The sequence below is a fragment of the Cariama cristata genome, unplaced genomic scaffold (assembly GCF_000690535.1).
Source record: "Cariama cristata isolate BGI_N322 unplaced genomic scaffold, ASM69053v1 scaffold2516, whole genome shotgun sequence".
Taxonomy (NCBI): Eukaryota; Metazoa; Chordata; class Aves; order Cariamiformes; family Cariamidae; genus Cariama; species Cariama cristata.
Window position 1 is genome coordinate 257 of NW_009622486.1, and position 25266 is coordinate 25522.

The 25266-nt window shown below is 48.1% G+C and overlaps 1 protein-coding gene across 1 annotated transcript; it reads right to left on the reverse strand.

Annotated features, from left to right (window-relative positions):
- Positions 1-251: 251 nt before the first annotated feature.
- On the reverse strand, positions 252-24766 carry IFT172 (intraflagellar transport 172; the record flags this gene model as incomplete). The annotated part of the gene is made up of 33 exons (XM_009702331.1): positions 252-311; positions 990-1085; positions 2637-2756; positions 3355-3465; positions 3959-4075; positions 6000-6086; positions 6367-6430; positions 6932-7041; positions 7402-7500; positions 8120-8249; positions 8690-8799; positions 9329-9509; positions 9637-9701; positions 9972-10065; positions 10737-10879; positions 11487-11603; positions 11683-11818; positions 12432-12529; positions 12956-13045; positions 13120-13264; positions 13648-13768; positions 14174-14252; positions 16073-16321; positions 16710-16787; positions 17104-17196; positions 17530-17614; positions 18149-18256; positions 19097-19233; positions 19605-19772; positions 22707-22819; positions 23337-23422; positions 24088-24191; positions 24713-24766. Coding segments are annotated over 33 exons (3648 nt in total), but the record flags the coding sequence as incomplete, so codon positions are not given.
- Between the last annotated feature and the right edge of the window lie 500 nt (positions 24767-25266).

A 25266-nucleotide genomic window follows, 5' to 3' on the forward strand; every position in this document is an offset into this window, starting at 1 on the left:
CAAAGAGGGTGCCGTGGTCAGGGCTGCTCAGGTGCCCTGCATGGCAAATCCTTCCACAGCTGGTGCTAGGCTACTCGGTGCTGCGCACACACACGTGCCGAGCAGCGTTCAGGGTTCTGTCAGCACCAGCTCAAACATGCTGCCACAGTCAAGCCTCAGGCGTACCCTGGCCAGGCTGAGGGTCTGTTTTAGCCCTACAGACCATTGTCATTTTAAGTATTATAGCCCTCCCTCCAGCAGACTATACGCACATCTGAGAGGTCCAGGAAGCGGTTCAGGAAGATGAATGCCATGTTCTCCCAGCTGACTGCCTAGTACAGAAAGGAACCCCAAGTGAGACCAGGCAGCTTATTTTCACAGCCACAACTCTCCTGCCTGGGCGATGGCTATAAAGGACGTGGTTCTGTTTGTGCCACAAAATCCCACTTGCAGCACAGGTAGTGAAGGAGAACTGCACATCACGGCTGACCATCCCTGAAGACTACTTCACAGGCAACCACTGGGAACACCAACCCACTAGCCACAGGCTGTCCCACAAGATGGGAGCCAGGCATTATTGCACGGCCAGCATCAGACAGAAAGAACATTCTGCTGTGCTTGCCCTGTGTCATTGTGTCTGGGCAGGCAGTCAGAGCCTGTAGCCTCAGGAGTGAGGTAACGCTTAGGTGACCCAGAGCAAAGCAGAGCAGTTAGGAGGCTTGCATCTACACTAACAGAGCCATGCAATATAATAGGGCCTCTCATCTACCCCTGGGTCTGCAGTTCATGTCCCCTTGCTAGCTGAGGTCTGCCCTCCCACTACCTACTGCCATTCCAGGACAAAATGCAGAGGCTGGCAAGCTGTTTGAGGAAAAGCCTCCAATGGCAGTGTCTGGCTACTGGTCAACCAGTGCAGCTAGGGGAGGACAGATGAAGATAAAGTTGAGAATCCCTGAGCCCAGGGTCCTCCATCTCCTAAGCTGCTCTGGTGGCAGACAGATAGCTCTTACCTTGGCAGCTATCCCAGCTTCATAGAAAGCCTTGTCTGCAGGGAGGAGCTCAGTGTGGCGCAGCAGGGAAATGGACAGCTTCGCAGCCACAGTGTCCTGCAGCCACAGAAGACAGTAAAGCCACAACAATCAGCATAGAAGAATCAGGTTGGAAGGGGTCTCATGAGATCATATTGCCCCAGCCTCACGGCAGGGACTTTGTACCCACATATTCTTGACATGTAACAAACAAAGGTTAAAAACGTCAGTCGTGACCCTAAGTACCCTCACTATGCGAACAGACAGGAGGACTGTTACCTGAAGATTAAATTCTTCTGCTTTATAAACCTTGCTATTTTTTTACTAGAAGCCACACCCAAAATCTCACCATTTGAGTCACAGAATAGTTGAGGTTGGAAGGGATCTCTGGTGATCACCTAGTCCACCCGCCCCTCGCCTCATTCAAAGCAGTCAGCTACAGCAGGTTGTTCAGGAACACGTCTGGTCAGGTTTTGAGTATCTCAAGGGATGGAGACTCTCCAGCCTCTCCAAGAAACCTGTTCCAGTGTTCAGCCACAGTCACAGTAAGTTTTTTCTTGTATTTACTCACATAAGAATTTTGGAGCTGGGGTGAGGAATTCAAGGGAGATGATTTCACGTTTCTGCTTGCCAGATAGGTTCTCATCACACCAGAACTGGGAACATCACCCCTCCTTCATGGTCCCAAATAGACTACCCAATACCTCAACATTCCACAACTATGTGGGTCTGTACAGGTTTCCAAGACAACAGACTTAGCTCTTTTGGTCTGACATGTCTCTGGACCCCCAACATCTACACACGCACAACCAGAGGGAAGCCCCAGTCTCCCCTATGACTTCTACTGGGGTCCTAGCTGTGGCAGCCTTTCTTCTTCACAGCCTGCTCTATCACAGCTCCAGTCCCACACATACAGAGCTCTATCACAATTCCACAATCCCATATGGATCAAGACTTCAGCAGGGACTCTACTATATATCATGGCCCAGAACAAATCCCAATGCATGTAAGACTCAAAAATACTCACAGTGCCTTGTGAGGCCTGGTACCCAGGCCCATGAGCTCCCAAAGCCCCAGAGAAGGCACAGCACACAGGTCTAGTATCGGCCAAAGCCCTGTGTGATGCCAAGCACCCAGGCTCACGAGCTCCCAAAGGCCCCCCCCGCAAGAGACCCAGCACACACGCCCACAAGCTCCCAAAGCCCCGTGCAAAGCCAATCTGCTCTCAAGACCATGTGTGAAGGCCAGCAGCTCTCACGGCCCAGGACAGCTGAAGAGGAAGCAATGCCTCTCCTGGGAATGCCAGATCTTCACGCGATCCCCAGATTTCTACTGGTACCTCTGCTCTCACAAGTCATGCCAAGCATATAGATCAGCTTCCCACTGGTTTACATCTCAGTCTCAGTGGCTGGAAGCAGGTCCCACTATAATCAGTCAGAGAAGACTCGCTCCAGTTCCACCTGCTAGTTGTGGGCTGCCAGATCACTACAGTACCATTCTCATGCATCCATGACGTGTAAGTGATCCATGAAGTGGAATAGTGAACTATGGATAGCCCTGAACCTGCACATCCCCACAGGGTTCTCCACTCAGGGTGGTGAACTGGCAAAGGAACTTCAAAAATCTTACCAGCTGCATCACACCCTGAGCTGCGGAGCGGGTGGCATAGTAGTGAGTGATCAGCAGCATTGTTTCAAACCCTTCATGTGCTGGAGTGTTTGCCTCACTTGACTTCACTAAGTTTTCACACTGAAGAAGAGAAAAAGAGAGTAATTCAGAACATGAGAGCACAAGGGCACTCTTCATGCACTTGAGTCCAGGGAAAAGTTGGGAGAGAGAAGGCTCTGAAATATCCAGGCACCTCTGGGGACTGGAAAAGGGCTGGGCCTTGGGTGCTCCGGATCCTACAGCGTGCTGAAGGGAGGAGGCTGTGGGAGAAGGGGGCAGTCATCAATACTGCAACAACAGACAGCACTGGAAGCTGGGGTGAGTTTGGATGGACAGGGGAGGATTTGGGGATTTCGTTTGTGCTAGAGGTGGGTATTAGTGGGACAGAAACAGAGAAGAGGCCATCATGGGCTCTGGCTGAGGTATTTTGGGACAGGGAAGAAGGAGCAGAAGGCTCTAAGCATCTCTGGGGAGGACTCTTATTTTCGAGGCTCAGTAGTTTTGTGTTTTCCCCGGGTCCTTGCCCCATGCAGGCTGCCGAACCTGGCTGCAGGACGAAAAGTGAACACGTTGTGACAGGCTCCCGTGTAGCAGTGACACAGTGAGCCAATGTCCAGACCCACTTCTAGGATTTGGCTTTAAGTGCAGGCTCATCTTCTTCCCCAATTCCCACACTCACCAGATTGAAGAGAACATCACGCAGGTCAGCCCAGCGGGAGTATGCCTCGGCACAATTCATGCCAGATGCGTTCACCATCTCCACAAAAAGACGCTTATAAATGTTGAAGTTCTGCAACAAAAAGGAGAGAAATCTTGAGGGAGCCAGACGGGGAAGTCAGCGAACATCTGGAGCTCTCCGGCTGCCAAGCACAGGCGGAGGGAACGCAGCCCTGCACACAGGCTCCTGGAGCAGCACTGCTGCAGATTGCTGGTTGCAAGGGGTGCTGCAGGACAAGGCAGGGAAATGGGGAAGAATGCTTCCTGCAGCCAGTGCTCCGAGAGAGGCAAACATGGTTCTTTTGATGCTGGACTTGGTGATTGAGGTGTTCAAAACAAACACAAATGCTCAACTCCCCCCTGCTCCTTCCCTGTGGAGAACATGCCAGGAGATTGCCTTTAGTCCTCCAACTGAGGAGCCTCTGGAAGAATCCACAGCAGGGCTGAAGTGGCTTGGACAGGTTGAACACTCGGCAATCCCAGTTCTGGACTGCAAGCCTGACTCATGTAGCAGATCAGAGCACACTCTGGCAGCTCACACTGGGACGTCATGCTGTCTTCATTACCTGTGGGCTGGCAGGTGCTCCATGGTGGACATACAGGCTCAGGGCTTTGTCCCAGCTGCCCTCCCGGATGAGGTGGGTTGCATACAGAGCTACATACTTGTGCAAGACTTTATAGTTCTGGAGAAGGCACACAGAAAGCAGTAGGATGAGATTCATGAACCGAATGCTTGTCACTTGGTGGGGGCGGTTTCAGATGCGTGTACACACACCTGTACACCCAAGTCTCAAGGAGCAAGACCAGGTAATCAGACAGAGACAGACTGCACACAGCAGACCTGGTTTTTGATTTGGGCTCCACTTGACACCTCTAATCCTGGCTAGCTGATGCTGTGCTGATCACTCACACATGCAAATAAGGCTGTTTTTCAGCTGTTCACCACTTGCCAAAGAAATACTGCCAAATACCTAAAGGATACAGTATCTCCACAATGTGGCACTACAGGTACCAATGTAAACCAGCCCTTAGTCGAATGAAAGAATGAAACAAAACACTTTGTGGACTGAAGATGTTCACAATTTGCAAGGCTGCTCTAGTCCATTATTCAAATGCTGTCAGATCTCTGGGACCGCAGGCCTCCTTGGAGCGCTGCTCATACACGTGCTGATCACACTTTGCTGAGGACTGACTGTAGTTGGCCTTACAGAAATTCAACTGAGGAAAGACTTGTTTCACACAGGTTTAAATACATTAATGAGATGAAGAAGATGGCGCAAAATGTGCAATCCTGTTAAAAAATGAGCAACGGAAACAAGTTTATTAAGTAGGAGAGAGACCAGTGCCCCAATGATACGTCTAGAACTTGAACAGTCAGATGTGGATGGTGGTGAAACACTAGGTACAGGACAGTTTGGGATAAAGGTTAAGTCTGGTATGTGATCTGTTTTGATAAATGTAACTTTTTTCCTGTATAATCACTGTAGAACAGCTGAGTCAAAAGTCGTGAAATTCTGCACTGGTTATGGAGCAAGGTTGTGCTAACGCTCTTTTAGAGGCATAAACAGACTAACATCTTCTTGGACTAAATGTGGTAGTGTTGTGCCTGGCCAACAATAAAACTGATTAAGCTTTACCATTAAACTGAGCACGAAGTTATTCTTTATGGAAGAAGATCAATATTGGTATCTCCTGATAATTAGAGTTTCAGCACAGGAGTCTTCAAGATAACAACTACTACAACAAAGACCATTTGGATCCCAAGAGAAGCCCAAGTCAAAAAGAAATCAAGTTTGCTGTAGCAGAGTCCAAACTCAGGTTACTGGCTACTGCATTAGAAACAAAGTTATAAAAATGCAGTACAACACATTGCCAGTGCTCCTCCAAGTTATCAGTGTTTGCCTGAGCAATGCGCTGTGATGTCTCCACTAACTGCAGACTCCATTGCCAGGGGCTGCCCTGTTAGTCAATTTGAAGTAATACCTCACTCCAAAGAATCAACACCTGCCCTTAGTGTAGCTCCATTATCAATACATTGAATCGACAACCAATCAATAACCAATAACCAATCAATAACCATTGAATACAAACAAACCCTCGAAGTCAATCCTAGTAATCTAGCATTTTTCCCCTCCTGTTATTGCATTGGAAAACTACTGTAAAACACCTTCATTTTGCTTTTCTCCATTTTTATTATTCTGCTGAGGTAATTTTGTTAGTTTTAGGCCAGTAAAAACGAAAAATTTTCAAATTTGCTTTCATGACAAGGATGCCTCATTTCTACTGACACCAGGCCTCTAAAGAACACATAGAAAGAAGGCTTTCTTTTCAAATCTCTCTGTTTCCATGACACCAATTACTCCCAGCCTAAACAACTAATTTAGCTTTTTCAAATGCTCCATTAATCTCAAAATTTAAACCCAGTATGCTTCTGGGTTCTAATGCTTCCCTACCAGGCCTGACTGGCCAAGATGGGGACAGCGGAGGGGTGTTTTCTGAGCTGCTGCAGTGACTCCCCGTGCTGCTTGGCCCTGCCCATTCATTCCAAAAAAATTCAGAGAGCCAGGACCCCACGTCTGTCTCCTGAGGGCTCACACAGGCACTCACCTGCTTAGCTGCAACCTCCAGGCACTTCTCCCATTGCTCCTGCTCTGCATACATATCCAAAGCAGCCATGACATCTATTCCCACCAGCTGGCGATAGAAAAAAACATAAATTGACTGTGCAGGCAAGGTTTCTTACTAGCCTCAACGCAAGCATCAGCCCACCTGGGTCTCCTCTTCACGTACACATAGTGGTATGGAAGCACAGAGTCAGTGTGACTCATCTGGTATGCAGAAACCATGGCTCATAGGCACATACATGCTCCTCACTCGTGGGCATATTCAGGCAAAAGCTCCATGAGAAAGGCCCCAAGGATCTGCATGGATCCTGACATCACTCCCTAGCTTGTGAGACATCCCAAATACGTACCGAATCTACCTTTCCTTGGGTCTTTAAATACTCCTTGTAACGCTGGTCCACATACTCCTCTGACCTGCTGGGTAGAAAGAACCTTAATAGGCAGCAAGACTAGTAAGTGTCTTGCATCAGTGCAGAGGCTGAATTCAACTTTGTCTGCTTTGGGAAGAAGAGGACTGTGCCATGTCTTTCTGGCCTGCTGCTGGGAGCATAGGTAGAAGGGGAAAGAAAGTGTCTAGGCAGCTCTTTGCAATATAATGTGTGAGGAGAGAAAGGGATCACAGGACTTTCAGAAAGAAGTGCATGCACAGGATTATGACAAGGGAAGGGGAGATAGGGACAGGGATGGGACAAAAGGGAATAATGATTTCCACGGGATGTGTGGCAATAGAAAAGTGTCAGGATGGTAAATAGCTTAGGAAGGGCAGCTCTGGAGAATGTGTCCTGTCGAGCCTGGGAAGGCCACTGTGGGGAGAACCCAGGGAACCTGGGGGCAGCAGGATAGGACAGGACAAGGGATCTTCTAGGGGTGGAAGAGGGAGCAGGAAGAATATAATTTGAGAAGTTCAAGGCATACCTGGCGTCCAGCTCCTTGGCCACACGCTTGGCTTTGCTCCATTCCTCTCCTTCAATGAAGGCATCGATAGCTTCCTGGATGAGGTCCAAGTTGAGGTAGAGTTCAGCTGCCTGCAGGGCCAGAGACAGTCCCACGGGAGATAAAACCTGAATGGCACCCTGCAGCCCGGGCTGGAGCTGGTGCTGTTGGAAGTGCCCAGCACACAGCAACAACAGAAAGCCTCTTCCCAAAAGATATAACCCCCCTTCTCTGCTTCCTGCCTCCTCCCAAGGCCTGGCTCTCTCACACTATGCCAAGACTTGATCCCTTCCCCTCCTTCCTCCTCCTTGAAGACTCTGTGCTGCCTAACTCTGGGTAGGGCCATCCACCCATCACCCCTGGATGTGATTTGGCCACCTTCCCGGGGGCAGAGCTCTCCTTTCCTATGCCACTGCTTCTTCAGTAGTCTGGGGGCAGGAGCCAGCCCTCACCGCACTGTATTTCTTCATGGCCACCAGCTGAGGAGCCACAGTCCGCGTCACCTCCATGCTCTGTGACTGACCCAAGAATTTAATGGCCAACTCAGCAGCCTGTGAAGAGAAATTGTCAGCAGCACAGGTGATAAAAGCTGTTTGAGAGAGGAATGAAGCTGGGAAGAGCTCAGTCCTAGCTAAAAGACTGAAAGTCAGGAGCGCTTGAACTATGGGCAAAGGGGAGAAGAAATGACAGCTCACTTCAGCAATTCAGAGAAGGAAAGCCCAGCCACTTTCACACATGGGAGAAGATCAGACAAGGACATAATTGTTGAAGTTGGTACAAGGGCACAGGTATGAGCAAAAAGTATGAACAAGAACACAACCCAAAGGCTGGTGGACATAGACCACAAGAAGAAGAAGGGGTGCTCATCTAGCCAAGGGCTAACTCATAAAGTCCAGCTCTTCCGTGCAGGGAGATATACGCACAAAGACACTGGCATGCTGCTGGAAGTGGTGCCAGAGCAAGGATGTCAGTGCAGTGCAGGATAGGCACACAGTCCACTATGGCTCAAGAGAACGGCCATGAATGCTTTCAGATCCTGCAGTCACTGGAGCCTGCAGATCCTCTCCTGTGCCCTGCAGTGCTTGAAATTCTCTCTGGGATGCACTGCAGATTAGGGGAGACCTCCTAGACAGCAGAGCAGAGGAAGGGAATCACAGCCCCTGACTGTACCTTCAGCAAGCACTTCTCCATCAGGACACTGTTGCTGGGATCCTGCACCTTCAGATAGCAGTCCACTGCCCTGGCATATTCCCCAGACTGCTCCCACTCCTGTGCCTGCTCCAGCAGCCCTTCTGTTCCTCTGTAGGGAGGAATGCAGGCCGTGAGCAAGACTGGGATGCTGCCACAGAGATCCTGTAGTGCGTAGGGCATGGGCACGGAGGTGCACAGCAGAGGTAAGCTGGGCACTTCAGAGGGAGCTGAGCGTGTGACAAGGAATGCACACAGCCAATGCTGAGGAGAGAATTGATTAAGGACCCTGGCAGTACAGGAGACCTCAGAGATCTGTAAGTGGCAAGAAGACATTTGGGAGACCTTGGATGGCAAGAGTAAGCCTGGAGTCTCCCAGAGCAGGGAGGAAGGATGTTAGGAAACCTATGCAGCAAGAAGTCTGTGGTCCTCAAGAAGGAAACAACTGGATGTCGGGGATCCCATCAGGCTATCTCTGTAAGGCATCAGCACAATGGCCAAGGGGAAGAGCTACCTGTCTGTTCCCTACAGGCTGATCATAGCATTCCTTACCTGGAGCCCTTCTTGGCAGTCTCCCTGCCGCACTCCTCCTGTAACTCTTCTAGCCGACCAGGCACATATTCCTTGCAGATCCGCAGGGCCTCACTCCACATGCCAGCCTCCTGCACAAGCACAATGAGGAGAAATTTTCACCAGTTCACCAGGATCCCCCACACTCCTGGCATCACATAACACATCTAGCCTCTCATGTCATCTTGCCAGAGGAACCACTGGAAGAAACAACCACAGCAGCACCGTTCAATTCTTTCCTGCCCCAAAATGGCACCTATGTCTATCCACTCACCCAAGCTACCTCAGAGGAAAGTGCTCATCCATCCCAGCTACCTCTGTGGAATGGGCCCTTAGAGTCTCCAAACACACCCACTCGTGCTGCCCCTAAGGACTATCCATATCGTGGCAGGATACTTCCTCCCAGAGCTATGAGAGAGCTAGCTATGCTGTGAAATCCCTACTGGTTCAGTCTTCTAAGAGCAGGCTAGAATTAAGTTCTACTACAAAATACCTGAGTAAATGGTTTCTCTTTGGCTACTGAGTTGACAGGGAGAGCTGGGAGAGGGATTTCACTGCTCCATCCAAATTGGGTTCTTGTCCAGTGAGGAACGCAATGATGTTGCTGCAGACTACGCTCACCTTGTAGTACTTTAGGGCCAGCTCAGGTCTCTGTGCTCGCAGGAGGAAGGCCTCTGCTTTCTGGAACTCCTTCTGCTCAAAGGCAAAACGTGCCTGTCCCACAAGCACAACAGCCACGCCGTCTGGGTCATGAGCCTCAGCCACACGCTGCGCAGCATCCCAGTTCTGGTTATGCACAAACCTAGGGGAATCAATATGAGATGTAACAAGAGGGATTGCAAGGAGCAGACCAATGCTTGAGAAGCAACCAGGCTGGCATCATGCAGGGAGAAAAGATGCAGCAGGCCAGGATGGGGAAGGATACATACATCAGCACTGCCTCCTTGGGTTTCCCAGCTTTAATAAATTCTGCTTCAGCCTCTTCAAATTTGCCCTAGGAGAGAGGAAGGAATTTGCCTGCATGCCTTCATGTCCTGATACCATCGCATGACCATCGCATGACCATAGCTCTTCTACTTACCATGAGGCAGAGAGGATTTATGAAACAAAGGTGTGTGTGGAAGCTTGGGGCTGTAATCGTGGAGCCTTTTAGGTGAGCAGTGACTGCAGCCATAAAAGTGCCTGATGCAGCAGCCCTTAAGGACAACTGTTCAATTACCTGGGTGACTAGAGAACTCCCACCCATTCCCAGGGGTAAAATTACCTCATCTTCCAGGAACATGGCATACTTTAAGTGGATCTCTGGCATCTTCTGCTTCATGGAGAGGCGGGCCAGGTCAAAAGCAAATTCAAAGGCCCTGCAATGAAAGCAAAAACGGGGTGAGAGCAGGCCTATGTGCTGTGAGGGCATACCTTCATCAAGAGCAAGACACCAAGTAGAGCACAGGACACTAGGAGAGGAGAGAGGGGAATACAGAGGGTTCCAAGTGAATGGGCACTGCCCACTCCTCCCATTCCTGACCACAGAATAGGAGTTTTTAGAGCCTCCACTAAGGAAATTCAGCTCCTTCACACTTACTGTTAGTGCCAGAGAACTCTGGTTCAACCCTAAGCGGAGGTCACAAGACTCCCAGGAGCCTAGCAATGTGGGAGAGTTGGGGGAGAGCAGCAGTGAATGGCAGTGCAGTTGGATGGCTGGCCAGGTGCAGTAACTGGCAGGCAGTTACTCACGGTGTCATGAGGAATACCTCCTCCCGTGTTCAGAGGCTCTCATAAGGCCCCTCTGCTGAGGTTAAAAGGCAAACTGCTTTTGCCTGCCCAGCTCTAACTTGACATTTGAGAGACTAACAGGTGGACAGGAAGCAGGATGCATCAAGGAAGCAGAATGCCTGTGGGAAGAAGTACAGGTGGGGTAGGAAGACATGCCATACCCTGGACGTGCAGCTATCGTGTATAGTTATCTTGAGCCACCCCTTTCTTCTCACGCCAGGTAGATGGAAGAGAAGTGCTGGGCTGATGGACTGCTTACCCACTGTCTGCTGCATGGTCAATGGCCATCTCCAGAAGTCCAAATTTACTGAGGAGTTTCACAGCTGCCTCTCCACCCAGGCTCTTTGCCCACATATACGCCACGTGCTTATAGGAATTTGCTCCCCCATGTGCCTTGGCCACCTATTCAAAGCAAAGAAAGCAGAAGAGCCCAATGCATCCATTTCATCTTCAGTGGTCTGAGCCATGACTCTCCCTCATGTCACATGATGCCTGTTGTCACGAGGGAGCACCAAAGATAATTGTTCTCTCCTGAGGAACCCTTCTGTAGCCACCACTGGACTGGGGAGAGTGAGACAAAGGCTGATATGGCAGAGCAGAAACGAGACTGCCGCCTCCTCAGCATGGCCCATACTACTGTTAGGTCAGCAGAAGCGACCCCTGGCAATCTGTGTCCACACTGGAGGGGAGCAGTGTTGGGGGGGCTGCCACAGGGTGGCTATGGGCATAGCAATGCCTCTGAGGTACAACACGGTGCAGTGGTTAGGAGCAGAGCAGTGCCTTGAGGAAGGCACTTCTGCAGACTGGCTAGGGGTCAAGCCCTGCTTTTGGGGTGCAATGCTGCAGAGCAGCAGGCGCAAGGGCCTCCAGTGCTGTGCCACATGCTGAAACTAGGTAGTGTATGCCAAGTCTTCAAATTTTGCGGTGAATAGACAGAGCAGTTCCTGCCATGATCCTGCACTCACAGCCTGATCCCTACACAGTGGGATAGCTGTGAAGTGATTATTACCCTGTAAGCTTCTTCCCACATGTCATTCACTCTGTACATGTTTACTGTGGCTTTCCAGTCCTTGGCTTCTAGGTAGTGGTACTCAGCCTCCTGTAAGCGTCCCTCTGCCTCCAGTTCCTGCAATTAGAGGCAATGAGTTAGTGACACTCCTGTCCCTGCTTGGCCTAGTTGATCTCCTGCCACAAGATGTGCTCACCTTGCCCAGGTGCAGGTGGGTATCGCTGAGTAAGTCCTTGTGGTACTTGGCTACTAGGCAAACCATCTCATCATACATCTTATACTTCTTGTACATGGTGATGGCCAAATCAGGTTCATTCACAGTGATATACAGCCTGGGTGCACAAACACATTCCAATAGCTCAGCCAAGGACATGACCAGTCCCTGCAGTCCCTCTGCATCCTGCTGATCAGGTCCTGGGTATACTGCCAAAAGGCATGACGGGTGTGCAGCATGACTGTTGTGGACTGCAAGGCTGAACACTGCTTAGATAGAGCCTTTCTGTTATGCCACCATCAGCTGCAGTAGGGCAAAGTTATTCCCTCCATCCTCACTTGTCAACCTGACTTGGAGGGAGCCTCTGGGCTTCTGTGACCTGTTCCCATCTTGGTCTCCAACCTGAGGCTGTCAGTCCTGTTGGGCTGGTAGCACGACAATGTCAGTTCAACTTACTCGTATAGGCCAGCAAAAAGATTAAACCCAATGTGATCTCACCAGTTGTAATGCCCCCTTTCATGTACTGGGCATCCTTGAGATCAGATACCATTGCATCAGATACACAGCTGTGTTTGTGCCTATATCTACTAACCTTATTGTGCTATTATTGATCTGGAACTGACAACATTAGTAACCTGGATGGGAAACACTCCACTTTTCATATCTTATCCTCAGCTGACCATGACAGATCAGCTCCAAGTGCTCGGACTAGCACCAAGGAAGATGCTCACCTCTCTGCTTCTTTATACTTGCCCTGCTTCTCCATCTCTTGGGCCTGGGTTATATAGAGCACAGACACATCTTCCTGTCTCATACACTTGACTGCCAGCTGCCAAAAGGAACACACATGGGAGAAACTACAGCACACTGCACAGCAATTTCTTGATACGTGGTAGTGAAGGAGAAAGGGAAAAACAATTTCCTTCCCATTACAAACAGGTATACATGCTATATGCTCTGCAGAGAATGGGGAGTCACTCGTCACTGTGATCAAAGCACACAGGACCAACCCCCTTGGAGAGTGCTATTTGTGTGACAGGTGCACCCACATGGGGCTGCTGAAGTAAAGAAGGGCACAGACGGGATGTGAATACCAGGAACTGGTTTCTTGCTGGCTACTGGATGGCCCTACATGCATCCTTTGGGAACAGTGCTTGTTGATCAGGTGTTGGTGCACAAGGCACCACCACCTCCTGATGAAAGACATTTCACCAAGCAGGGTGAGGTCCCCAGAAGCTTTGGCTTCTGACTTTACCTTGTGAGCCTGTTCCCAGAGCCCAGCCTGTGTGTACATGTCAATGGCATCCTTGGTCTGGTCTCCTTTGATGTACAGCTCCTCTGCAACCTGTAGGGAAATGACCATACTCAGGAGTCCCAAGGGACACACCGAGCAGCAATGATTGTGGTCTGTGGCTTCACCTGATACTCCTGTAAAGCTGCATAGTGCTGGGCAATCTTGAGGTAATATTTGGCTGCTGTCTGTTTGTCCTGCAAGTCCAAAATGTAGATGGCTTTCTTCCACTGCCGGGCTCCCAAGGCTGCCTCAATGGCCTTAATTGAGCACCTAGGATCAAAACCGTAACTCTTTACAGCCAGCCAGCAGCCATCTCCTCCAGCTGAGTTAAGCCAGGGAGAACAAAGTGGTCTGCTGCTTGATTCTTATTCCTGGGTTAGAGCAGCAAAAAGGATCTGAATAACTGGCAAAGCTAAGGGGAAAGAATGAAGAACTTGGACAACAGGGAAGAGTAATCAGGGCTGAAAGACCTTGGGAGAGATGCAGAGAGGCATCCATGGCTGGGGCCAGCAGAGACTGATCACAAGCACCAGGAGCACTAGCAAAGCAAGGTTGAGGGTGCTTGCTTAGGCAAAGCCCCCTGTCAACCATATCAGCTTCATAGCTTGTCAGGTTATACTGCTGCTGGTTGTACAGCCATCACCTGCCCCCACCTGGCTTCAATATAATGGTTAATAGCAGCGTCCAGCTGTTTCTGCTGCACGAGATGGTCTCCCCAGGCCTCCTCCAGCTTCACAACTTCTGCAGGAAATGCCAGGCGAGCCAGCTCCACTGCTGTAAAGGGACATGACAGCTGTTAGGCTGAATCCAGCAAGGAAGCAGATCTGTGAGGTGAACATGGGCCTTGGATGGGGCGCAGAGGGAGGGGAACAGTGACTGTCTCTAATCCACTCCAGCTCCAACGGGCTACCCAGCAATCTGGACCCTGTGGAGAGCTGGATCAAATCCATGCTGGTATAATCAGCATGTTCAAGGCCTTGGGAACAGGATGCTGTTCTGGGACTGTGTGTGCAGGTACAACTATGTGAAAATACATACATTGAATGAGATGACACATGGAAGCTTCAGAGCATCTAGGCATCTCTGGGCTCCAGGGCAACAGCTCATGTTGCCACCAGGCCAGAGTACCCAGGCTCTTGCTGGGGATGGAAGGAGGGAGGAACATATTTAGCACAGTACCTTTCAGGAAGGCACTGCCCTTGCAATAGCACTCCAGAGCCTTCCGTGGGTTCCCGACTTTCTCAAACAGGTCTCCAGCCTAATGACAAATACAAGCTGCCAGTTTCCAAAGCCACTCTCTCCATACACCATCATGTACCTACCAGTCCCATGTACAGAGCTTGTCAGTCCTGCCACACAGGCTTCTCCATCAGCTATGCCTTTCCCACTAACCAAGAGCATGGGGATAAAGGGAACTTCTAGGAAACACTGCATGTGCTGAGATCATTGTCCTCTCTGCCGATCGACATACCCCAAGTGTCTTTCTCGAGTACCATCTTCTAACAAGGCAAGAGTTTTTGAGACAACCTCCCTTCTCTGCACAGTGGCTGGTACACCAACAGCCTTTTCTGTGACCACGGCCCCTAGGAGCTCTGCTGTGCAGATGATCATACAAGAGCCATGGACCTGAGTAGCGAAGGGGGAAGCTCAGCCTCTTGCACCAGTTTTTTTTTACCCTGTAGGAAAGAGTGGCAGCCAACAGGGTGGGATGAGGCTCAAAGCTTGTAGAACTTAGAACATAATATAAGAAAGTTCATCCTGGCAGACCAAAGATTCATTCCCTTCAGTATCTGAATAGTGGTGAAAGCACAGGTCTAGAGAAAGACTGTAAGAACAGAGCAAATATACACCAGCCTTTCCTCCATTATATCTATCCACCTCTCACAATCTGCATTGTAAAAGCTTCCTGAGTTTGTCATGATGCCCTCACATCACCATATTTAAAGGCTCCATGATTTGTCTAATCACTTTTGGACCATTTATACTTTTGATAACAAAACATCTGGCAGCAATGACTTCCACAGTTACTCTTTCAAATGAAGGCTTAAGAAAAGGTGAAGGTTTTGAAAAGCACAAAATTCTCGAGTCAAAATGAAATGGTCAGAAAATGCCAAAGGTAACATGACACTGAAGAAATGTAATTTAATCCCGGAACGTAAAATAGGCCAGCAAAAAGAATTGTTTTTTTTTCACACAATGCATAACTGAACTGGGGAACTCATAGCCAACACTGTAGATCAAAAAAGTATAGATGGTTCAAACAATAATTTGACAAGATCATGGAAGTAAAATTCATCAAGAGCTCTTAAACATAAAACTGTCCAGGTACACTATAGTCTGCAAACTGCTGGAACCAGGAAAGTACGCTAGGGGAAGTACCACCCTATATTTGCCTGCCCTGTTCTTTATTTTCCTTAAACATCTGCAAGAGGCCACTGTTGGTCAGGATACCAAGCTGTACACTTGTCAGACTCAGTACTGCTTTTTTACATTAACATGGTTACGTGCTGTGTGAAAAACATCCTTTTGTTTTAAAACTGTCACCTAATAATTAGTTACCAATTTTTGTGTTATTAGACACAGAGAATAATCACTTGCCTCTCTATGATATTAATGGTCCTACAGATTGTCTTCATAATCTCCTCTGTTTTTCTTCCTTAGCTTTTCCATTTAGACTATCCTTATATGAAAGCTGTACCATCATTTTTTATTCTGTTATGAGGAAGCACTGTAAATTTTCACAGTGACATCAAGTTTTCTGTTTGATTCACAATTTCTTTCCTGTTGGTTCCTATCTTCCCAAGGGCCTCCTTGACTGTTACTCAACACCCAGCTGACGTTTCGGAGACATGTCGCCAATAAGTTGTGCTCTTTTTCCTGACTAATAACAGTAATTCTAGACCTCAGCCATGTATGATGGATGCAGTTAGGATTTCCTCCCAAGCATTAACAGCAAATTTATCAACACAGAACTACATCTGCTACTTTCCAGCTCAGTCCCCCTGTATCTCACAGATGCAGAGGACAGGGTAAGAGCTTTGAGGCAACTAAGAAAGCCCAGTGGGATGAGTCACTCACCTGTTCATACAGTTCCCCTCTGATCAGTGCCGTGGAGACCCTATTGATGACATCCCCATTGGTCAGGAGCTCATCCCTGCTCGTGGCCAGCCGTGCTGCTTTGGCTGGCAGCCCTGCCCGCAGGTATAAACTGATGGCTGCCAGGTAGTCACCCTGTCCCTCTTGGACCTCCCCAGCCTTCTCTTCCTGCTGGGTATCCAGCAGCCACTGGTAGTAACCCCGACGCAACTTATCCAGCATTGGGTGTCCCTGTTGAAAAATGCAGCATTGGTTGACCGGGGCAAGGCAAGATGTTGTCCTGCTCATCCTGCAGGCTCTGAACAGCTAGCTCATGGCACCAGACCTCTTACTGCCCAGTTAGCAGAAACCACAATGCCAGCCCTGTGTACCACTGCATCATCCATTCTTTTTCGAAACCCTAGATACTCCTAAACCAATTTCAGTAGCTTTTCTCCCTCACTATTCACCCAGGTCCATACTTACATCAGTGCAACCTCCCCTTCTCCTTGGAGCCCCTCCAAGCAGAAGTGAGGTCCTGATAGGGCAGGTGAAGAGAACCCAGACCTTGAACAGACTCCCAACCAAAAGACTTATCAGGCAAGCCCAACTCACAGTCCAGTGCAGCTATATTCTGTACCTTGGCCTCGGCAACCACAATGCATTCATCCCACATGTGCAGCTCCTGGTACATGTCCATGGCCTCCTCTGTGGCGTTCTGTGTCAGAGAGCAAAGTGTCAGCCTGAAGGTTCCATTGAGCAGACACATTGCCATTGATGTCTCACAGTGGGCAGGGTTAGATGTGCAGAAAACACTTGAAAAAGTGTACCATCCCCTTTACATGGATATACATTCTCCCTCACTCTCTTCATGCACCTCAACGAAATCCTACACCTTGCAACAAGAAATATCTCCTTTTATTTCAGGGCAAAAACTCTTCTCCCAGAAATAAGCAACCTCTTCCTTTTCTCTTTCACACCAGGGCACAAATCTCCCTGCTCAGACCTTTTCTGCTCCTTGTTCCTTTACTCACCTGTTCCAGGAAGATCATCTCGGCCAGCTTGTAGTTCTTGTCTAGCATGGCCAATCGGGCACGCACCAGGTAATGGTCTGTACCATCCCTACCCTGCAGACAACATCAGTTAGCTCAATCAGTTTGCTGAGTGAAAGAATAGGCTCTGGAATGATACAAGGGAGGTGATTGCAGGTGGGGTCTGTGTCATTACAGAAACTAAAGAAGACAGATGAGAATCACAGAAGTGACAAGACAGGAGCAATATGAAATAGCTAGCTGGAAGAGGGACCTGGGAGGCGTGGATGAAGGATTATGTCAGTAGTTTCTACACAAACAGGTACTGGTCTGTAGCAGGATACTGGTGAGCATAGACACAGGAGATAACGTGTATGCAAGTGTTTACAGGAAAGCAACTGCCCTGCACAGCAAAAATGTTCAACTTACGTGCTCTTTAGCTGCCTGGTCAGCAATGACATTGGTTTCATGCAGAAATCGAGCCTTTGCCATGTTGCCCAGAGCTGCAAAGCACCTGGAAAGAGCAAAGCAGTTAGTCAATAACTGGGTTTTGTTGCCCACTTTTGATCCAAGAAAACAAAATCAGAACCCAGGCAGCAGACCCAGCTCTGCAAGCTGGACAGGGGGGTAGCCCTGCTTCAAGAGGAGGATTTTGCCAAGACTCATGTTCAGATGTGGCCTCTTGCCCTCCTCCATGAGAGAAGCCATGGACATGACCAGTGCTCATGCTTCACTTCCCCAGGCTTCAGAGATGCGCTGAGCTTGTCCATGTCTATCAGCTCCCTGAAGCCTTACTATACACTGGTTTGGGTTACCATCAGCAAAAATTTCTGCTACAGAGTGATGTCTTCCTGTCCCCAGTTCTAGCATTACTGTCTAGGATGAAAGGGCAAACTCATTGTCTGGAATAGAGAACACTTAATTCTCCAATGCAGTGAATCTTCCAGGCCACACAAAAAGTCACATCTTTAGTTAAACCCTGGTTTCTGTGAGGGATTCAGCAAAGAGAGTGTTTAAGCCAGAAGGATGTTATAGCTTCTTCTTGTACCTCTCTGCAATGTGCAGCTGTCTAGCTTCCAAAGCCAGCCTGCTTAGAGTCTTCCACATGGCTTCAGTCTCTGCGGACATTTCCAGTGTCTCCAAAAACGCAGTAGCCCTTGAGACAGAGAGATTTGCAGACTTTCAGTAACAGAATAGAAGAACTCTCTGAGGAAAATCCTAGGCTGAGACAGGAGGCTTCTAACAAAAGTTGCACTGAAAACAAAGCAAGATGGGCGTGACCACTCCTGAAGAGGATTGTATAACACAGGGCCTGACATTATCAGGGAAAAATTCAGAGATCTAGGTGATCCCTATCTGGGCTAAGGTACTTAGAGGCATATGATCAGCAGAAAGCTGTACCTGTGTGGTGCAAGTCCAAAGTGTTGTGTCTGAAGCAAGTCCCTGGTGCAAAGCAGTCTCGCAAGTGGTAACAGTGCTATGAACATGTGAAATTTTCTTCCCTGGTGAATTTTAAAGCCCTGTAACAATGTCAGCAGTGCCCAGTGGATACCATGACTGCTTCAGGCAGTCAGTTTTCACTCTGCACAGCTCCTGAATGTTTCCATGACACTGTCACCATCCCTGGAGGGACAGCAGCAAAAGCACCTCAGTACCACTTCACATCTGGCAGCTACAGAAGACACTTACGCACTGCAGTTAAGTGAAAATTGCCTTCAGTGAATTTCTGTCAGTGTCAATGGGACCAGACAGGCCAGTCTCTTGTGCCCCTGAGTTTGAAACTACAGAGCTGTGAGGATGAAAAAGCTGAACATTCACTCCTGAATGACTCTGCTGTGCATTATAGCCAGAGTTGGCACCAACATCATGCTCAGAGCCTAAGCTTCAACTCTGTGTGGAAAGCTGTGTTGCTGTAGTTCATGGATTGCTGACTCTTGGATGTCTGTTATGTGAAGTGGGCTACCTGCCATCACCATGTTGTGTATCTAGCACTTACCTGTGATAATCCCCATCATCAATGGCAGTTCCAAACTCTACGAGGCCTTCGTCCAGTGTGTAGGACACAGTGTTCACCCCTTCAGATACTATCACTTCAGTCTTTCCATCATTCCGTTCCAAGTCTACAATATCCCCCTGGAAAGAGCACCAGCTATCAACACTCCCATGTTCTCATAAAGTATGCAGGGTAACTGCGATGTGAGGACAGCACTGCAACAGCTCTGCTGATTAAAGTTTTCCTGAATGAGCTCACAGTGAGCAGACATCACCCTTATCTCACCAGAGGGAAGGAAAAAGCTACTGAGCAGCTCCTTGCTATATTAACTATCTCCATCTTCCGTGAGAAATGCCTGCCACAAAGTTGATAGATGAGCTCATATTTATTCCAGAAGAAACTAGCAGTTCCCTTCTGCCTCCCTTCCGTAACACCACCCTGACTGTTCCCACACACACGAGCAAGAAGTAACAGAAACTGCTGGAGGTAATCAAAGTTTCCATAGTTTTACCTTCAGAGGAAACATGGTGACTCGCTCTGGAGCATCAATGTTATACCAAATGCAGAGGCTGTTTCTGTTCTGAGCCACTACCACATCACTGCCTGGGACCCACTGCACATAGGAGCAATAGTTCAAAATGGTAGTCTTGGTGCTGCTTTCAATGTCATAGAGCTGCAACTACAGGGAGGAAGAGGAGAAAAAGGCTCAGTTGGGCTCATGGCTGGGCTGCTAGCTCACATGAACATCGCAGGAACATCCGAGCAAGCACCTTGTAAACAGATAGTACCAACCAGGAATCGGACTTTTTCCAGGATATGTAGCCCAAACTCCCACACTGTTACTTACACACATTACTATTCAAGACTTAAGATCTTTTTAAATCCTTGCAGTATTTTAAGTAGCATGCTCAGATCCCGCCTTCCTTGTTGCTAGGCACGTACATATATAAACCAGAATATGCCTTATGCTACTTCAGTTCCCTCTCAGTTGCAGAGCTGGAACAGGAGAATGGTCTCTTAAGTCCTTCATGTAAACAAACTGGGTGACCAAGAAGGGCCTTCGTCTGCAGTTTTGGGCTGAACTGTCCATCGTAGGTACAGTCCTATTGCAAGAACTGTTGTCAATAAGGTGAGAGGGTGTTTGTTTGTAGAATACACTGCCCTGAAACAAACCTGACAATTTGGAAGGTGTAACCTGACACATGGCAAAACAAAGATGTATGATGCCTTGTAACTTAAAAGTCCTAGGCCCTCTCCTCCTTGTCATAATTGTCCTTACCTAGCAAAGATGACAAAAATAAGAGAGAATTGTGCTAGTCTCATGACATACCAGTCAAAAGAGAACAAGAAAGTCCCTGTTTCAGTCTGTACCAATCTGATGGGAGAAATATGTTCAGACATAGCTTAGGAGAATCATGGTACTGCCTGATTTAGGCTGGTGGCAGTATTTAATGAAGGAGCTGCCTACTTAGCCTCTTGATAGGCCTGAAAAGGAGCCAGAAGAGGCAAGAGCAATCTTGATGATGCCACTGTCTCTTGTTGAGACTGTAAATTAGAGGACCCAAATATAAACTGAACAAGACTGCAGAAATGAACATAAAAAGATATATTGCTGGAAAAGTTCTCACATGACAGGACATACACAGTTTTGTGGAAATGTACATATCACTTACAAATAGAAGCTTGTTTCACCTGGTGCAGGCTGCAATCACTGTTAGTACCTTTCTGAAGAGTATCAGTGCAGCAAAGCCCAAACAGAGGCCCTTGCTACTGGCAGCGATTCAGACTCCTTTGTAGTGAAGGTCTTTCTTGATTCATACTTTTATGGCTATGTGAAAGTAGTGTCCTAAAGAGCTGTAGACATGGAACAATCCTCTTCCTGAGAGTTAAGAGGGTCTTGATTAGAGAGGCACTCTAATGCAGATGCAGGCATTACATTTTTTGCAAATCCACATTGGGCCACTCCTTCCATTTCTCTGGAATCACAAAGAACTTGTAGGTGTCCTTGTTCTGTGATGGCCCAGAACCAGAACTACAGTCCCTGTGCAAGAAAGACTACCTCCAGCACACTCTTGCGAGAGAAGTCTGCGGTAAAGAGTTTGTGAGGTCGCAGATGTATGCACTGCAATCTTTGGGTACAAAGCTGAGCACTCTAGTTGCTAGCTGATAAGCTTGGCAGCAATGAATCAGCCATGTGTGAGTGATAACAACCAGACAGGTAATTAATTGGAAATCTGTGATTCCCAGGCAAGAAGATATCTTTGCATCCCCTACAATCTATGATGCAATCTTAGGGGTCAAGCTGCCAAAAATGATGGAGGAGGAGCAGGTCAGTGAAGAAACCTGAGGTTCCTGTCTGAAATGTGAGGGGTGAATTCAGAGTTTCTTCTGAGATGAGGCTGAGAAAGTTCTCAGGGATTTCAACACATACACATGTATGAGCATAATACTTCACCCATCCTTGGACGAAGAAGCGAGGTACAGCCAATGTGGAAATATTCTACTGCAGACTGAGCCCCCAGTGGCATCTGAACTCTGGAGCAATTAAAATCATCCTGTAATGAGCTGCAGTGCTACAGCTGGGGTCTGCCACAGCATCTGGGACACGTGCATAGAAATTCTGGATATGTATTACACCATTGTCAAGAAGGTCATGTTCTCTTCTCAGGACACTCTTGTGACAAGAGGAGCAAATGAAGTCAAGCAGTCAAGGAGCCTTACATTCATAACAGTGAAGAAGGCTTGACAGTTAACTGAGTGCAACTGTAATACAGTTGATAAATACACCTTCTTGCCTGCTGCAGTGAGCTTCTTCAGCTGTATCTGTACAATTAAACTAAACATGGCTAGGATATGAGGCAAGTACCTGCATATCATAATCTGCAGTGTGAAAGCACTACCATGATTTTGGGCATAGTTTTGTCTTATTAGTACTGGGCTTATTAGTACTCTCCCAGACAGCATTCAGTCATGGTCTGGGAATCAGCACGAGCCAAGGGCCATACCGAACAAGCTATTTGGTTCTGACTATGCTGTTTTAGAGAACTAGAGACTTCATTACAGACATAAGCCAAGTTGTTGCAGAGAACACCTTTTTTTCATTTACATATTTAAGTGCAACAATAGGGTCCCTATCCTGAGATTAACCCACTTGTCTTCATCTCACAGCAGAAGAGTCTATCATTTTCATTTTCAGGTGTGATGAGATGGAGCAAGATGTCTAGTAACTAACTTCAGAATTAGCTATGACTAAAGACCAAACATGCAATGCTGCCAGCTCATGCAATCTGAACATGATCTACCTTTCTCAAAGGAGTGGTTAATCATGAGTACTACAGATGCATTTCTCACCTCCCTCCCTCCACAGAATCACAGAATCCATTTGGTTGGAAGAGACCTCTAGGATCATCGAGTCCAACCTTTGCCCTAACACCCCCATGTCAACTAGACCATGGCACTGAGTGCCATGTCCAATCTTTTCTTAAACACCTCCAGGGATGGTGACTCCATCCCCTCCCTGGGCAGCCCATTCCAATGCCATTCAGGCATATCTGTCTTTACCTCTCCCTAGGCACACCATCTTGCCACACTCCCCTAGGTGCACCCGCCTCACCCTCGACTTCTTGTCCCTGAAGAGTAGTTTGTGGCCTGTTTCATTCAGCTCCAGCCAATCAATCTTGCTGTCATGGCTGATAGTGCCAGTGTTGTAGCCACCAACAAGGTCCACTTGGGAAGGAAAGAAAAGAAACAGTGTTAAGTACCTAATGTGCCCCAAAGCACTGAACATTCAATGCTGTCCCATGGGGATCAGCTGCCTGGGACCTGATTACGGCATGATCCCCTGGCAAACACACTGTGACATGAAAAGCAGACTGTGGTGACACTTTATCTTGATGACTTATCAACAGCAGTAACTCCCTTCACCCTTCTGTGAGCATGCACACATCACAGGCAATGCAGACGGCAATATCATCATCCTGAACTGCACAGAACCTCAGGTCCAGGACACAGTCACAGCCACCCCACAGTTGTGTCCACAGCAGGCACGCAATCTGCCAAAAGCAGGACAGCCTCGTCTCTAGTGGTCTGCTGCCAGACAGAGTGAATGCACAGGGGGCCTTCGGGAATCTGCTACTTGGTAAAGTGAATGAAAAGAGGACCTTCAGGGATATGCTGCCTGGCACAAAAAATGGAAAGAGATCAGGAAGGTTGACAAATACAGGGGAAGGAGGTTTAAATTCACCTGTTGCTATAGTCTTGATGTCTATCAGATAAGCCAGTCTCTTGTTCTCCTCCACGCCCCTCTGCCGTCTCTCATTGATACGGACACTGTTATTTGAAGGGAATGATGACCATTACCTTTACTACTCTCTAAATTCACAGGACTGAATGATGTAGCCCCTCCCAGACTTACCTGCAGTTACCCCAAGCACATGGAGCATCTTGCAGTTCTCTGACCTGTGACTCTTGCACGGTACCTACGGCTGCCTCAAGTGAGAACAAACCTTTCTGATTCATGGCTTCACTCTGGAAACCACCCCTCTGGAACCAGGGTCTCCAACAGCAAATTAGTTACGCTGCTTCCACCTCTGAGCAGCCCATGATCCTCCCTTCTCTTGAATCAGAAAATGGAGTACAGTATTTCAGAGGGACAGAGGAGGTCCTGCTGGCATCTACAGTAATGCTGTACTGCAACCATCCAGATGCAGAGATGCCCGAGTAGAGGCACAGGAGGTCCCTCTTCAGCAACAGCCAAGTCAGGTTTCAAAAAGCATGTATCAGAGGAAAATGGGCTCTTGTGCTTCTAAAACTTTACAACCATTAAATGTAACCGAGCAATTAAACCCTACCATTGGTCACTGTCAGAAGCAGATTACTCAGGTCCCAGTGTCTGGGGGCTGCATTCTACAGAGTGGGACACTTTCAAGTGTATATATCTGAGGCTGCTCTCACAAAATGCCTGTACTGGCCACGCAGGCAGGTGTGACTCTTACCTGACAAGATGAGGGTTCATGAACTCTGTGCGAACAGACCCCAGGATGTCATTGCTTCCATATTCCACCAGTGTCAGCTCTCCAGCATTAAAGATCATGCAGACCTGAAGGTGAGAGGGGAACACACTCTTACAGAAAAGCCAGGTAAGCACACATACCTACCAGTGAGGTCTGCAGAAAAGAACTCTGCTGCAAAGTCTAAAACCAAACCCTCTGAGATGAGTAAGGAATTGTCCTTCACTTCCTGTTGTGACTGCCAGCTTTTCCTCAGGGTTGGGGAATTTAGGTCTGGGCCTACCAGTCCTGCAGGAGCCAAGCTGTCACCCTGACAGCTGTATTCTGTACCTCTAACATCCTCTCTGGCTGTTGCTCTTTTATTGCTCCTCTCCTCTATAGGGTTATGACTTGTATAACTTGACAGTCCACACACACTGAGTTTGTTCTGTACCTGGCATGTGAAATAGGCAAGTATGGGGAGGAAGCAGATCAGGATCTGCATGGAGAGGGTAAGTCCAGGAAACTGCTGAGAAACAGGGTTTTCCAGAAGTCCAGTTGACACTTTTTCTGGTGGTGCACACAGCTTTACTCATCATTCATGGTTAGTATCCTGTCCCATCCAACTTACATTCTCATTGTCAAAGAAGAACTTCTCATTCCCTCCAGATCCTTGCCAGGCTACCTACAAAGCAATGGCATGGAGTAAGCAAATGCCAGGCTGACAGCTCCTGCAAGGGACCAGGTTGCAGGCATTGTGGTGATACCAAAGGGTTAAACAATTTCGTTAAATTAACAGGAAAACAGGCACATTCTTTAGCCTGGCATCCCAAGGTTGGGAAGCATTAAGAAAACAAAGAACAAATGATAAAAAAGGGACACTGTTATCTAATTTAGTAGGTAAGAATGCAAAGAGACCTTCAAGGGACAGAGTTCTGGTCATCAAAGGAGCCAAACTGATAAAATGTTACAACCCACAGACATCAGCAATAAATTGGTTGAGAGTAGGACAAAGGTCATTGTGGTAGTGTGAGATCACAACCTCCAACTCAAATCCCCCCTCCCGCTGAAAGAGGCAAAAACCCCACTTGGCGAGCATGCGTAGTTGATGAAAAGGCTTCATTACTGCTATCTGAGGATGTGCACTAATTTATGTTAGAAGCGAGAAACTTGTAACCAATCCTG